Here is a 15,413-nt window from a genome sequence, read left to right as displayed (position 1 = left end):
AAGTGCTTAAAGAGTAAAAAGGATATTTACTTCTTTATTTAATTGAGATATCTTTAGTAGTTAAGAATTAATTAATTACTTAAAAAGAAGAGAGATTAAGGGATTTTTGGCCTACTCGCTCTTTTGGCCCACTCGCTTGTGATGTACGTTAACCTATATCAGGACCAATGACTCGAGTGGGAGTATTGAGATCCATTGTTTAACAGATCAATGGCTATTCTGATTCATTGGTGGCGAGGATGTGGATGTCTTCTTGTCAATAATTTCCGCTGGTTAGCACCAGTCTTTCTTCTTCTTCAATCAACACAATATGCTCAGTTCAATACTCCTAGCATGTCTATTTTCTTCCAACGTGAACCCAGCCTTGATCTACAGTAATCAGCGTCAGTTATGGAGTGTTTTATAGTTCCTTGGGCTTCAGGGACTAAACCCAACCGGGGCATTCCGGCGTCACTAGAGGATTCCTTAGCAGAATTACTACCCGTGGGCTCGACCAAAAAAGGGATCCCACTATTCTAGTGGGCGGCAAAATTCTGGGACACTTGCAAAACTCTGAGACAGCTCGTTCTCAGCTCAAATCTTAACTAAAATTAAGATTAAGACCTCTCCTAAGTAGAACTAATTAACGGCTTTCTAACGGTACTCTTAGGATTTTGCTACGATATATAATCGTTGAGAAATTAATCATTAAAGTTGAGGTTTTTTTTTTTCTTAGGCGTTTTTCCGCGAGTTTGGCTGTTTGAGAGAAGCCAGCCCCGCCAAAGTGACTGTCCCAGAATTTTGCCGCCCACTAGAATAGTGGGCCCCTTTTTTGGTCGAGCCCACGGGTAGTAATCTACATCCATGCCAAAGGATCATGTAGTGGGGCCCCACGGTTTCCGTGGTCTCCGTGGATTCCGTGGACTCCGTGGGCGCCACAGGAAAATATGTAAACCCCAGAGGATGCCCGAAACGTGTTCTTGCAGAACCATCATCTGTCATCATCCAGAACATGGCCACCATGGACGGGGAACGATTACCAAAGAGTGTGATTCCGAGAGCTGTAAGTCGTCGATGGTTCCACTCATATCATGCCATACTAACCTAGGTTGTTTTTCTCCGGGCAGTGTCACAATTGCCGGTTACGCAAGGTACTTCCCCCCGCATCCCTTTTTCCCGAGATCTTCGATGACTCGAATGCTAAGTTTCTACAGACCCGATGTAATCGGCGATTTCCTTGCTCCAACTGCGTCACCTCCCATCTGGTCTGCCAGCCTGTGGGTACATCATCTGCCACATCATCTGCCACAAGGCAGCTTTCGCCGAATGAAAAGTCCCCCAGGTGCGATCAAGCGACACACTTCCGCGTAAATTAGCCCTAAGAATAGTCCCAGTGAGGAACAGTTCCAAAATCTCCATGAAAGACTCTGTGCCGTCGAAGAGGCACTCAGGATCCAGTCGAGCCAACCCACCAGTGGTAGCAACTCAAGACACTACGTTGAACCACATGCTATCCGAGTCAGCAGCCATCCTGCTCCACAGAGTTCAATAGGATACCGCACTCCATCTTTCGAGGGAGTATCATCATTTGGGCAGCAGACGCTGCTTGCCTGTCAGGTTTCAGAACTGACATCGAATGACGCCGAACGCTCACCCTCTATAATGGAAGAGGTTACCACCCTTAGAGCTATTTTGCAGAACTCAGACTCGACGCCAAAGCCCCCAAGGATGCCTCGTGAGCCTTCGAATCATAAACATACACGGATGGAGTTGCCTCCGTCTAGTTTTATCCTTCAGGTGCTTGGTACTCTCAAAGGTGAGCCTGATCTGCCCACCACCGACTCTCATCATCCATACTAACTGGAATCCAGAGACTCGATCTTTGCTTTTCTTGTTCTACGCAGTTCAAGATCTGTGGCAGGTCGAGGAGCTATGCCGGCGCATTTACTTTCCTTTGGAGCCGCTTTCAGCGAGTGAACTAACGCTTTTCAATGGGATGTTCTTTGTCATTCTTGGCGATTTGATGAACCAAACGCATGACGGCCTAGATGACGAAGAAGTCAAAAAGTTCCATAGTATCTGTCACGAGAATTTTCAGTCTGGATATGAAACATATGAGGTGGTAACAGGGCCAACATATCAACACACTTTGATACTCTCGATCGCGGTATGCCCTCCCCATATTTCGCGACGACCCTTAGCTCATCTAGATCTACAGTTCATCAATGCCCAAATGGAAGGGAATCTAGCTCTTCATGCTAGTTTAACAGCCATTGCTGCGAGACACTGCCTCGCTCTAGGTTACCATCGCGAAGAGAGGATAGCGCACCTACCTCCAATAGAGGCTCAGAGGGCGAGGCGTCTATTCTGGAGCATCTTCATTTTCGACAAGACCCTATCTTTACGCCTGGGAAGAGCTCCAATAATTCAGGATTATGACGTTGACGTGAAGCAGTGCGGCTTTTCCCAGGACCCCGGGGATTTGCCATGGGACCAAGCCTTCGCTGCTTTCATCGAATTTTCATGCCTACAAGCTCAGATTTACCAACTGCTTTATTCCCCTTCCTCGAATACACTTGACACAACAAAGCGACAGATGTTGATTGATGACCTAAAGATAAGCTTGAGTCGTTGGCATGATGGCTGGAAACAGATCGATGCCTCCAATGCACATCGCAAAGACATCCTCTCTTCTATCTTGGAACCGAGCGAGGTTGCCTACTATTCAGTCCTTACTATCCTTTACCGGGGTGCGAAATTATCCAATTCAGTCCAGGATATCATACCAGATTGCTTCGACGCTGCTCGAGAGGGCTTACGAGCCCACCTGGCTCGCTGGCCGCACACGATATCTGCAGGAATGTCCGCCACGTCCCTCTATGGTATCTGGTAGTATTAACCCAATCCCACATGGTGAATAAAGACTAAAGAGACTTTCAGGATTCTTCTCCACTCATCGTTCACGCCTTTTGTCGTCGCCTTTTTGCATTGCATCAAAAATGCAGATACCAGCGACCTTGGGTTGCTGAAGGACGTTCTTGACACTATCGAACAGCTTAGCTTGACCCGCGACACTCTGAAGCGACAGTTTGATCTTTGCAAGGTTCTGTACCGCATTGCAGAAATATTTATCAACGATCGACTTTCAACTGGTCAGAGAGCTACATTATTGGACAGCACGATAGCTCTCCCTCTGCAGCCCGGATTTTTGGAAAGCTGGGACTACTTAGATCCCAATCTACCACTACCCAACTATTCAGCAAGTTCAGCTGTATTTTACATATAATGGAATATGACCCGAATTTGCCCCCGATCGAGATGCTCTGAGCTGAACGTGTGATGATTTGATGTCTACGTGGCTGACTTCAGTCCCTTCGTCCCGACTCGAAATACCTTTCTCATCCTCACTCAGATTTGCCTGAGGTTGCGGTTCGGTGATCCCTCTAGGTTGCACCGTGAACTGGACGTGGTTTGATCTCCTCAACATGTTGCGAGGAAGAGTTCCCAAAGATCCGGGTTTGCCCGTTTCAAGTCTCACCAAGTGGCATTGGCAGGATCCGCCTCACCAGCAACTGCTCAACATTCAATCCTCATCCCTTCCTGACAAGAGGGATGTAGTGGTCATTGGCTCTGGAAATAGAGCATGTAGCGTCTCATGGTGGCTCATGAAGGGCAAGCCGAGTATTTCCATGGCAGTCCTCGATGTCCGTGAGATTTACTTGGTGCATCGATTGCACCGCAGTCCAGAATTACGGAAAGTACCGCAAAATGTTTAGCAACGACATGGCCCAACGTATCTTTAGGTTCGAGCTAGCCGAACTTGATACCATAGCGTCTTTCGCCAAGGAGCTGATTGTGTACGCCCGAGGAAGGATGCGAGTGGGCCCACTTAGCGAGTTACAATTGGTATTGTTGGTGGCTACAACTAACGCATAATAATCCCAGCAATCTGCATGGGGCTCCAACTTTGCAGATTTCAACAGGTGTGTTGGGAAACTCCACTCTATCCCTACGATGTGGGGCACAAAGTTCCGGAGCTAGATATGCGTACTGAGCGCCATTGATTGTAGGATGACTGCGTCCTGGCCTGATTTATAATCTACCGGACTGTAAACTACCCGCTGCGCCGAGACTTCGAACTAGAAGAGCAATCGCTCAATAAATAATATTTCCAATTTGCTTCTTCCAAACACCAATCTGTCATATCAAGTCCGATTAACTGCGAAATCAATACCTACGGAACAAACTCAACCATCATCAGCTGATAAGATGACAGCCCAGAAGCTTCTTCTTACAGGTGGAGCAGGCTACATGTAAGTTCTGAAACTTTATCGATCAAGGTTGGTAAATCTAACATTTCGTAAAGAGGCGGCACCGTCTTAGCTCAACTCTTGAAGTCATCCTTTCCCGAAATCAAATCACTCTCGATAAGCGCTCTGGTTCGCCATCAGAGCCAGGCCGATGTGCTGGCTAAGAAAGGTGTCAACTCGATTCTCTTCAAGAATCTGGATGAGACGACCTTCCTCCAGCAGACGGCGGCTGAGCATGACGTTGTTATCCATGTTGTAGATGGCTTTCATGGCGCCTCAGCTGAGGCCTTCATCCGTGGATTACGCGAGAGAAAGGAGAGCACGGGGAAGCCAGGCATATACATCCACGTAAGTGCTTTTAAGCCTCGTCAGTTTTGCCCCGTGGACAGAAATCTAACTCACGAGTCCAGACTTCCGGCGCCAGCAATATTGCTGATTTTCCCATCTCGAAGCGTTATCGTGGAACCAGAGTGTTTTCTGACAAAGAAGACATTCTGAGCTACGAAAAGTCTCGCAACGCTGAAGAACCGTATGCGAACCGGTCTGTCGACCTCCTAGTTGCTGAGTCTGGAGAGAGACTGGGGGTAGACACATACTCCGTTTCGCCGCCTCTCGTATTCGGCATCGGCGCTGGCTTCTTCAAGGAGCTCTCTGCCGGCCAGCTACCCATGCTCATGCACTCCGCCCTTGCAAGTGGTCACGCCCAATACGTTGGCGAAGGGGCTGGAAGATGGAGCCATGTTCATGTCCAGGACTTGGCGGCATTGTACGAGGTCATCCTTGCAAAGGCGCTAATTGGGGAAATCTCGCGAGATCGACGCATTTTCTTCGCTGAGACCGGACACAGCAGCTTTTTGGACGTGGCTAAGTCCATCGGCAAGGTTGGACACGAACTCGGAGTTTTGAAATCGGCCGAGCCAGCGTCTGTCTCGCTTGAACAGATTGCACGCGAAGTATTCCATGGGCAAGTGCAGTGGGCGGAGATGGTACTCGCCTCCGAGTCTTTGGTCTCTGCGGATCTCAGCCGAGAGATTGGGTGGAAGCCGGTCAAGACGGAAAATGACTGGGAGGCTACGTTCCTGCACGAGTTCAAATTGGTCATCCAAGCGACACCCGGAAGGATAGCAAGCAGCCAGACGGTGTGTTAATTGCTTGGTGATTCGGTTGCCCATGTCAGACTCAAGAAGCGAACTCAGATATAGAGCATGTACGTGTTTACCTATTGGGCCATCAGATCATAGATGCGGCTCTATCACACATCAATGGAGGACAATGAAGCTATAGTTCGAGCTGAGGAACAACAACGGTGACCACCTACCAATATCCAATAAAGAAACTGCTGATATTCATCCTGGCTATTTATTATCGTCGTGCATCGGGAGCATCATCTCGTAGTGGACGTCTCGTAAGCTATATTTGAAGCGAGAGATAAGGATTTCGGTTTCGGTCTCGGTTGCAGTTCAATCCAATGCTGTGCATCAACTTGACCGACAGTTGCCATGTGCATATCATTTCTCGGCTGTTGGCCTTTTCCTGCTTGTTAACGACAAAGGTGTCTGCGAAAGTTTCCTGCCACAGGAGATATTGAGGTTCCTCTCGACCATGGCGGCTGTACATGACGCAATATGATTGTCTACTATAGAGTAGGTGCCAATATGGTAAAGCACATAAGAGATGGAGCGAGCCGGCAGTATTAATTATCTTTAATGCAAGGTGTAGACAACATGATAAAATAATAAAAAGTCACTTTCTATCTAGCTTTCTCATTCCGAAGCTTGTTTAGGTGAAGCCTCTTTGAGCAGCGCAAAATCATTAACCTCGATTCCGGAAATATGACCCTCGGCATTCAGCCTGTACTTCAAGCTCATCCGTATGAGTGGACCGGTGCCCTCAGAGACCGGGCCAAGTCTTCCATTGAAGTTGTCCGTTTTAAAGTCTCCAAGCCCAAGAAATTGGACATGATAATCGACCGATACGAAACCTCCTGGTTCGTCAATGGTGACTTTCTGGGGAATGAGCTCCTCGGACACCATGGTATGAAGATGCTTGAGCATTCCAATGTATGCTCCCAAGGATTTGTCATCTTGCAAGGCGGGGATGTTCAGCTAAAACCAAAGTAATAACAGTCAACAAGTGATGACAAGAAGTGTGTGTAGAACACGGATCGGAATCTCTGTGGCACTAACAACTGCATCCTCCGCATAGTATGTGATGAATCGAGGAAAGTCATCGGAATTGAATCCCCCGACGTAATCATCCACGGCCGCTCTAGTGGTGAGCTGCTTGGTACCAGGCTTGAGGTCGGACATGGTCGAAATATTGATACAACTTCGGGAAATATTTTGATGGGGACGAAAAGGGAAATGTTGTTGTTATCGAGATCGAGTCCTGCTTGGATTTATACCAAGTCGTCGCTTGCCACCCTCTCTTCGATGTATTAGTGCCTGTATAACGCACTCCTTCTTTCCAGCACAGCTTCTAACAGAGATCCGTTGGCAGTTGAGTCACCCTTTGCTGCCTAGTGAAATGAATAATTTGATTTGTAATACGGAATTCTTCCGTTTGGTAGACTATCTGACGAATGTGTCCCGATGTTTCTTCGATTTAAACTTTTAGAAGCCCGGGGGGTCCCACGGAATCCACGGAATCCGAGGATCCCGCGGGCGTTGCTCTGGGGCACTACTAGCCTTGGCATCGACTACATGGTAGGGGGACAGAGCCCCTGGCCTCTCAGGGGTTCAAGGTGGTGAAGCTAGCAAGGGTGGGTTACATCGCATGATCGACTGGAACGGACCCGGAAATAAGTCACGATAGATCTGGTTAACCAAGTCCAGTTAGTCTGTCGAATGAGGCTCATCCTCGTGACTCTGTGTCTTGCAGGAAGAGATATGCCGTGAGAGTCTGATTCAAACTTCAGGTTCAGGTTCTATTGCTACTCAGTTTTAGCCGCCATTCCATGAGAACCATGCCCGGTGTTTAGTCGAGAGTCGAAGCGTCCCAAATATGTAATGTTTACCGGCGTAAACCAAATGCTATCTACGCGTGTGAGTGCCTAGCCACTCAGTCAACTTCACAATCTTTTTTCCGTCCTCCGCTGTAGTAAGTACAAAAAGGCAATCTATGCTATAAGCACCAACTTCCGTCTCCCCGTTGCTAGTGCAAACCATCGTCACCGTCCTCTTCTCGGCGTCTGAGTAAATCTCATTGATACTGATCTTGAATGACTTTAAATTTTGGAAGATGGCCGCTGTTCGGTCGTTGGTTCGAAACCTGAATTCGAGGATTCAGTCTTGCTTGTTGCGGTGTTTGGGAACGAGCCAGCTGGCTACTCACTGCTCTCTGGTCATTGGGTAGATGCCCGACTTATCTGGATGAACGGCGTAGTGAATTTCATCAGTCCACTTGGATACAACAATATCTGGTGAGCGACTCTCCAAGTCTGAGATCCAGCCCATGGCGGTCTTTTCGATGGTTTCCTTGAAAGACATCATAGTTTCAGGTGTGGCAATTAGGCCAGCAAGAGATAGTATCGAAAATTTAAAGACGTAGCTGTTGATGGATCGAGATGAAGGATAGGATATCGGGAGACCCGTAGCGTTTAAATAATTCAGCCTGAGATTTGGTTCCCCCAGACAGAGGGAAACAAATGCTCTTGGTCGGTGTTTTGGCCGGATCCTTGCTCAATCTATCGGGCCGAACCAAGAGTCCGAGGCTGAAGTCCTACGTCATGGCCAAAGCTACATAGTCATTGACCGTATTTAGAGAGGTTGGGGAATATCAGTGACTGCTTTCCATCTAGTAGCAAAGGGGGGTCGAAGAGGTCAGGCCAATGAGCCGGTCCACAATCAATACACAGGAGCGCAAGAAGTTGTTAGACGCCGTCCAGGGCACAGAACTAGCTGGCCTAGCCTGAACGAGCCGCCATTCCGACTTTAGCAAGAGGTGGCATTTGTAATCGAATACAGAAGTCTTTTGGACTTGTTTGGCAAGGGGCCAGAAGGACATGGGCAGGGTTGAGAGCTTCTTGCCACCGATGACAAAGCTCAAACGTGACCAGTGGCTGAATGTGTGGTGTGAGCATCAGGAATTGCTAATGAACTTGAACGAAAAGTCTTGCCTCTTTGGCTCGCAAATGTGAGACCTTGACGACAGCGGCTTCTGGCCTCAGTGATTGGTCGTATTCTGAGATCTACCGAATCGGCCGTTAACCCTATGCCACGTTGTTGGTTGCATTGGTGCTTCCGTATGCGCAGCAGGAAGTAAAAAGGGCGTAGGAACATGAATCAATTATTATCTGAAATGAAACAAATTAATCTAGTACCAATTATAGACCGTAAATTCACAACGCAGATGTCAATTCTATGACTAAGTCTTGTACAAGTTCCGCATACTTCGAACAACACAAGTGCAACTACTTCTCAGAACTTGTGCACTTGATTCTTGGTATATCCGAGCTCGTGAAGGACACCTGATAGCTCACCCTGCTCTACAGGGTTAGCCATGTCACCGGAAATAGCCTTCATGAGACCTGGAGGGCCACAGACGAAGAGCTTGATATTCTCGCTCTTGGGATTAGGAAGGGTGGTCTGAAGGAGATCCTTAGAAATACGGCCTTTACCTCCAGTCCAGTCTTTAGAGGGCTGACTCAGAACATGGAAAGCGCGGAAGCGTTCGGGGTAGGTCTTTTCGAGCTGGTCGAGCTTCTCCTTAAGGAGGATATCCTCCTCTGTGACATTCCCAAGGATAAGGGTGACCTTGGTTCTTTCATTTGGGTTACTGAAGATGGCCCGGGCAAGCATGTATAAAGGAGTAATGCCAGTACCGCCACCAATGAGGGCGATGTGCTCATGCTTATTCTCGTTCCATGAGTACTTAGGGAGGGGACCCATGATGTCGAGATGCTGACCTGGGACTAGGTTGTGGATATGGGTACTCATGAGGCCACCAGGGTATTTCTTAACAAGGAGGTTAAGAAAGCCCTCCTCGCCTAGGTACGCAGAGTTAGAGGTTAATGCTATCCGACGCAAAATGTATAGATCACATACCCTCTTCGATAGGAGTATAAGGTCGTAGGATAGGTCTCTTGTCCTCAGGAGCCTCATATTTAGCGAGGATAGCACTCGCGACCGTCAGACCAGAGACCTGGTCGGGCTCGGGGAGCTTGAAGCGAAGGCGCTTAGTGTTGTGGTTGACTGTTTCGACGTCGGCGAGTTGGAGAGAGAGGAAGCCCTGGTCGCCCCCTGTAAATGCCTTTTGGGACTCAGGCACCTTTCTGATAACCGCGGCGGTAGCGGGCGCGGAGACACCACCGAAGTACCAGTAGACACTGCCGGCGATGCCAACAGCGCCAGCCGCGTGAAGCAGAGCGGTGGAGCCGCCCACACCGCCCGTCTCCGTAGAATAGGTCTGATGGGCAAGTTAGAGATGCAATTGAGGTCGGTAATGATGTCATCGGCGATTGAGCTGGTCGCGAAGGTTCAAGGAGATAGCTGAAGATTGAATACATACTCTCTTGAGCGACTGAGCCGCGCGAAATGCAGATCTAGCAAACATTTCCACTTTGTCAGGCTGCTGATGTTTTGATAGGGGCAATGGAAGTATTTTGCCGCTGGAGGCTGCTGTAGAATAACGGGCAGCTTATGAAAACCAAACTTGAATGAAATATAATCCGCCTAGTGGAGACGCGAGTAGACCTGTGCAGGCTTACGTGCGATGTAGGGACGTTTGGTTGGCTGGTTGGTTGACTGGTTTTATCCTGCGCGCGGTCCTCTAAACAACCATGCCCGGATAAGGGGGTCAAGCGAAGAGCCGCAGCAACTACTAAGTAGGACCTGAGTTGCCACTCTTCGCTCACTAGCAACAGTTGTGCTTACTATTCCTTAGCTGTCCTCAAAATGCCCGCTATTCCATCCCTACCTCCGTCCATGTTTGCCCGCTGGCCGCTTTAGGCGGACGGTCTCACTGATGCATTAATGTGAGAAACAAAGTAGAAACATGCTTCCAACAGACTGAATTTCCGCGCAATCCGCGGCTTTCTTGGCGTAGCTATGTACCGGCGTTGAGCTTAGATGGCTTCCCAGTTTCCGTCTAGCCTCCAGGAATCGCCGGTTGAGTCCCCGACCCTGTTACGTACATGTGCAGATATCCTGCCCCACAAGACCTCTTACATTCCAAGGGGCGCTATCTACCATGCTTCCCGCAGCCATTCCGCCCGTAGTACTACGTAGACCCCTTAGTCTCGAACCTTTTCGATATACTCTGTAGACAAGAGGTGTTGGGGGGGGGGATTTCTAAGCGGGAAATGGTCATGAGCCAGGCCCGCGGATTCCGCGGGCCTGGCTCATGAATAAGACTCGAGGCGTCTACGTTACAAGAAGAAAAAAAGAAGAAAAAAAGGCCAGAGTTGCACGCTCAAATGGCTTACAAATCCGTGCGAGGAGATGAAGAAGCATTTGGAGGATGGGTGTCATCTCCGAGCCCGAAACTCCCCTACAAGCATTGCTTTTTCAGATGCTACCTCCCAGGGACTTCGTGGCCAGTATTTTCCTTAGCTATACAGTACCCAGAGCCTGGCCCCTGGCCTCCCCAGTGAAGATGAGGAAGCGAAACCCATGACCAAAGAATGGGCCTGCGACTCTTGTCGTCGTAGACAGGTATGCTGCCTACTGCCGGAGGGATCCCAGATCAAGACAATCATCATTTGGGCTCCACACCGTATACATCCTGTTGCAGGGTAGGCATGATCTTCACGGCCTCATGAAACAACTGCGTAGGTAATCTAGCCGTATGCTTTAAGTAACTCTGCGGGAGGGAATACCCCGCACAAGGGACAACCTCAGACAACAATCAATCAACACACTGCTGCTCATGATCGTTTACCTGATCCTTTATTCTTTTAGCACGCTCAGTGCGACTCATTGCTATCAACCTGATCGAATTGACCGTATCGGATCCATCACTAAGCAAAAGGGAGCCAGGATCGCCATGTGAAGTTTCGAATACCGAACGGCCCTGCGCCATCTACTTGCAGCAAGATCCCTCCATGGGGACTTTGCGGCATACCAGGAAAGATTTAACCACGATAATGCGCGACTGTTGTGCTCGTGCGGCCGACGCAAGGCACCCGATCATCTCTTTTATTGCCGAAAGGTCCCGGCACGCTTTCGCATGAGGTTGAGTCCGTCACCAGCGGCAGTGGTTAACTTCGCAACAGGAAAAGAATTTGACAAGTTCGTCAAGATCACCAAGAAGAGTGGCTTCTTCGAGAAGATCTGCCCTCGCTACTGACTGACGCTCGCTTGAGATCCATCGATGAACCACCCCTTGTCTCTTTATCTTTGCCTTCTCATTTGTCCTCATTATTTCCCTATCTCGCCCGAAACCGCTTGAGGCTGTCTCATGCAACCGCGCCAAAGCTTTACCCAGTCATCCATATAAAGAAGACCGTCCATCATGGCGGCCACCATTGATACAGCCGCGCCTGGCCATTCCGCTGACTGGTAACAGGCTTGACTCAGTGCGCCTTTGAGCCAATGATATGCTGGATAAGCGGTATATGTTGCATTTCACGGATGTATAGCATAGAAGACCTTGGCTCAGCACGTCATGTGCCCTAATAGGGGACTTTACGGGCCTCACAGCGCCCCGGATGAGAAATACACATACATACATACATAGTGGTTGATATTTAAGGAATTCAGAACAGGGTCGTCTCTTATGTATTTAAATTGGTAACTCTGGGAATGTCATTGAGAGTCCAACCACTAAATCTCCCATCGGCCTTCAACCTGTGAACAAAAAGAAGAAAATACTGGGCTCTCAGTCTCCAGGTAGAAACAAATTAGCCTGCAAAAACAGCCCGTTAAATGCAAAATATCTCAAAACGTACCCCTCAGGTCTGAGAGGTGGCCGTAGGTCTACTCTCGGCGACCACGCGTGCTGGCGTTGCTTTGCCATCGTAAGCCCATGCCTCTCATCTCCGCTCCTTGACCGTTTCTCCTGCAACAGCCGTCAGTGCTAGATCACCATCTTGCGGTTCTGAAATCAGTTGTTGATTCGTAGGATTCGGCTCCTTCTCACTCTCCTCATCTCTCGGTTGTAGTCCAACGTCTTTTATGAGGAGGCACCCTAGCAGACACGCTCCCATCATGGGCACTTGCAGGATGAAAACGGCATGACTGGCGTACATGTACGCGTCATCAACCGCCTCAACCCCAGGTCCGGGTTCTAGGTCAGAAGGAAGGGCATAAGTATTATCAGCCAAATAAGCAAATTCGGCTGGAGGTTTTGATCGGACTGTGGCTTGAAGAACGGCTGCAGAGACGGCCAGCCCAACTGCGCCGCCACAGCAACGGAAGAAGTTCCGGTTGGAGATAATAACGGCCCGGCGAGACTTTGGTGAGTGGGTTTGTAATGCTACTAGTGTAGGTTGAAAGACGCAGCCTACTCCAACTCCGATTACCATTAGGACCCCTGCTATGACGCCAGGTGAGCTTGAGCGGTCGAACGTCAGACAGAGGCCGACTCCCCTGAATAAGTCAGTTGAAGAACAGTTGTCCTCAGGCGAAGGCGACTCACAGTGCCCACATTACATATCCGAACCATAATACCTCGCCGTATCGCTTGAAGTGGGATATATATAGGCCGCCAAGAGTTGAGACCACTGACTGAAGGATAAATAATGAGGTAAATATCGAAGCAGCGTGGAGGATCCCGAATTGGCGTGCGTTTAGGAGATAAAGGGGAATATAGTAGATAGACGATTGATAGACAGCGCCAAAGAGAAAGCACTGGATCAATAGAGTCACCACTGCTCTGTTTGCGAAGATGGTGACTAGGCAGCGTTATTATTGGTTTTAGATGGATTAAGACGGCAGTTATCACTCGGTATTAGCTTGATCCTCTTAGGCCTCATCTTTAGTACTTTTTATATCTAGTTTTACTCGTGCTTGCCTTACAGAGTATTCCACCTTAGCCCCTAAACTTAATGCTCGCGATAGCGTCCTTGACGATCAATATAAGATAAAGACATAGTTATATATTTCTTAGCATGCCTTATATTATATCTAAGTATTATCCTAGGGTATCCATAGGCAGCCTGAGGTATAAATATACTGCGAGAATTAAACTTACTTTGGCGGCCTTAGAGATATTATGAGTTAAATCTTAGTGGTAAATCACTAATATTTAAGGTAAAAAGAGACCTCAATATAAACCTTAAACCCATTCTATATAGAAAAACTAGTCTTAAAAGCTACAATAGCCTTAGCACTAAGATCTTACTTATCTACCTAGATATTCTTAGACTCTAGTTGCCCTTGCTACTTAGCCTCATATAGAGTAACTCCTTCTACCTCCTGCTTTAAGACTAATCACTCAAATTTAAATTCATCCTAACTATAAGCGCACTTCGCTTTATAATTAGCTATAGCCCCTATGCTAATACCTTTCTTTTTCACCTAGCTATTATCACTCTCGGGGTAACCTTTCTACTTGACCTTATACTATACCTGCCTTCTGAAGCGCCCCTTAGTATGACGATCGTGTGTATTCCCGGGGGATAAACTAGTCGTGCTGGGTTTATATCGGCAGATAGACTAATCGCGCTATGCTTAAATAAGGGGGTATTATATCTAGTAATATACTTAAAGGTATTAAGTATAACTAAGTTATATTAATAGCTAAGATAGCTATTATATAAGAAAGTATAATAGGTATATCCTATATACTTATAGTTAATCTTTAGATTAATATTCTCTAGGTTTAATCTAAGGTAAGACTAATATTTTTAATATTTCGTCCCTAGTCTAATATAAGTAATATTTAGTCCCTTTAGTCTCTACTTAATTAGAGTATTTTTACTATGCTTCCCTACCTAGCTTATATTATAGCTATAATATAAGGTTTCCCCTCTATTAGTTTTATCCTTAAGACTAGTTTTAGCGACTAAGTATTATTAATAGGTAACTCTAACTTATAAAAAATCTCTTTTTATTAATATAATATTAAGCTAGGTTTCTAAGTATACTTCTTTATAATAATTTTCTAAAATATAAAGTCTTTTTATTTATATTAAGGCTTTTAGTTCTAAAATTATACCTTATACTTATTATTTTTACTAAGGCTTATCTTATAAGATAATTTTTAATTACTCTAATTATTATTTTAATTATATTAATATAAAGGTTATATATAATAAGGCTAATATAGCTTTCTTTTATAGGTATATATTAATGCTTTTTTATGGCTTATTAGCTAACCTTTTATAATTATAAAAAATATCTAAGAGCATAAGCGCCTAGAAAATAAGGAGGCTAAAATAAAGGCTATTTTAAAGGTAGTAATAGCTAAGCTTACTTATATCTAGAAATAAAAGAGGTTACTTAAAGCATATAATAATAAGGCCTTTAAGTATAGCCTATATGCCTTAGAGGAATTAGGCAAGCTCTATAAGGAATTATTTATTATTATAGAGGCTTATTCTTTTAGGGTAATTAATTTAATTAATTAAAATATAATTAGTCTTAATAAGCCTATACTTAGTATTATTAGTAGAAGTTTTTTAGAAAGTATTATATATTAATAAGGTATTTTAGGGGTTCTTATATATTTTCTAAGTTAAGGTAGCCCTTTTATTTAATAAAATATATTATTTTATTATTAATCTTATTTATATTAAAGATAATCTCTATAATATATTTTTTAGTTTATTAATTTAAATCTCTAATTTATTACTAGTTTTAATTTAAATAATATTTTTTATTAATTTAAATAATAAAATATAAAAAATTAAATAAAGCTTAACCTTAGGTAATAAGTCTAGTTTATAGTTATATTTTATAATTTTTTACTTAATTTTATAAGGTTTAATATATTTATAATTAAGTTTTTTATTTTATTATTTTATTTTAATATTTTCTATTACTAAGTAAATTATATCTCCCTTTAAGAAGCTTAATCTCTTAATTTTTTTCTTATTAGTATAATTAATTATCTAATTTTTAATAAATTTAAGTTTTATTTTTATTTCTTTATATAGGTTTTTTAATTAATTATTAATAAGAATTATTTTAGAATTAATAATAATATTTTATATTTATTAATATATATCTAATATAAACCTAA

The 15,413-nt window shown here is 45.4% G+C and overlaps 3 protein-coding genes across 3 annotated transcripts; 2 read left to right on the top strand and 1 right to left on the bottom strand.

Annotated features, from left to right (window-relative positions):
• Positions 1-988: 988 nt before the first annotated feature.
• Positions 989-3,265, top strand: NCS54_00321700 (Fungal-trans domain-containing protein; the record flags this gene model as incomplete). Its single annotated transcript, XM_053148798.1, has 7 exons — positions 989-1,042; positions 1,107-1,130; positions 1,194-1,321; positions 1,374-1,795; positions 1,851-2,146; positions 2,198-2,868; positions 2,920-3,265. The coding sequence occupies exons 1-7, from the start codon at positions 992-994 to the stop codon at positions 3,263-3,265; spliced, it is 1,938 nt and encodes a 645-aa protein (XP_053004773.1). The 5' UTR covers positions 989-991.
• A 983-nt stretch (positions 3,266-4,248) lies between these two features.
• NCS54_00321600 (Hypothetical protein) lies at positions 4,249-5,437 on the top strand (the record flags this gene model as incomplete). The annotated part of the gene is made up of 3 exons (XM_053148797.1): positions 4,249-4,292; positions 4,346-4,637; positions 4,700-5,437. The coding sequence occupies 3 exons, from the start codon at positions 4,249-4,251 to the stop codon at positions 5,435-5,437; spliced, it is 1,074 nt and encodes a 357-aa protein (XP_053004772.1).
• A 3,270-nt stretch (positions 5,438-8,707) lies between these two features.
• On the bottom strand, positions 8,708-9,842 carry NCS54_00321500 (NADH-cytochrome b5 reductase; the record flags this gene model as incomplete). The annotated part of the gene is made up of 3 exons (XM_053148796.1): positions 8,708-9,276; positions 9,335-9,695; positions 9,798-9,842. The coding sequence occupies 3 exons, from the start codon at positions 9,840-9,842 to the stop codon at positions 8,708-8,710; spliced, it is 975 nt and encodes a 324-aa protein (XP_053004771.1).
• Positions 9,843-15,413: the final 5,571 nt, after the last annotated feature.

Source organism: Fusarium falciforme, chromosome 2 (genome assembly GCF_026873545.1).
Source record: "Fusarium falciforme chromosome 2, complete sequence".
Classification (NCBI taxonomy): Eukaryota; Fungi; Ascomycota; class Sordariomycetes; order Hypocreales; family Nectriaceae; genus Fusarium; species Fusarium falciforme.
The sequence above is the reverse complement of the archived record's forward strand: the minus strand, read 5'-3'. Positions and strand labels throughout refer to the sequence as shown.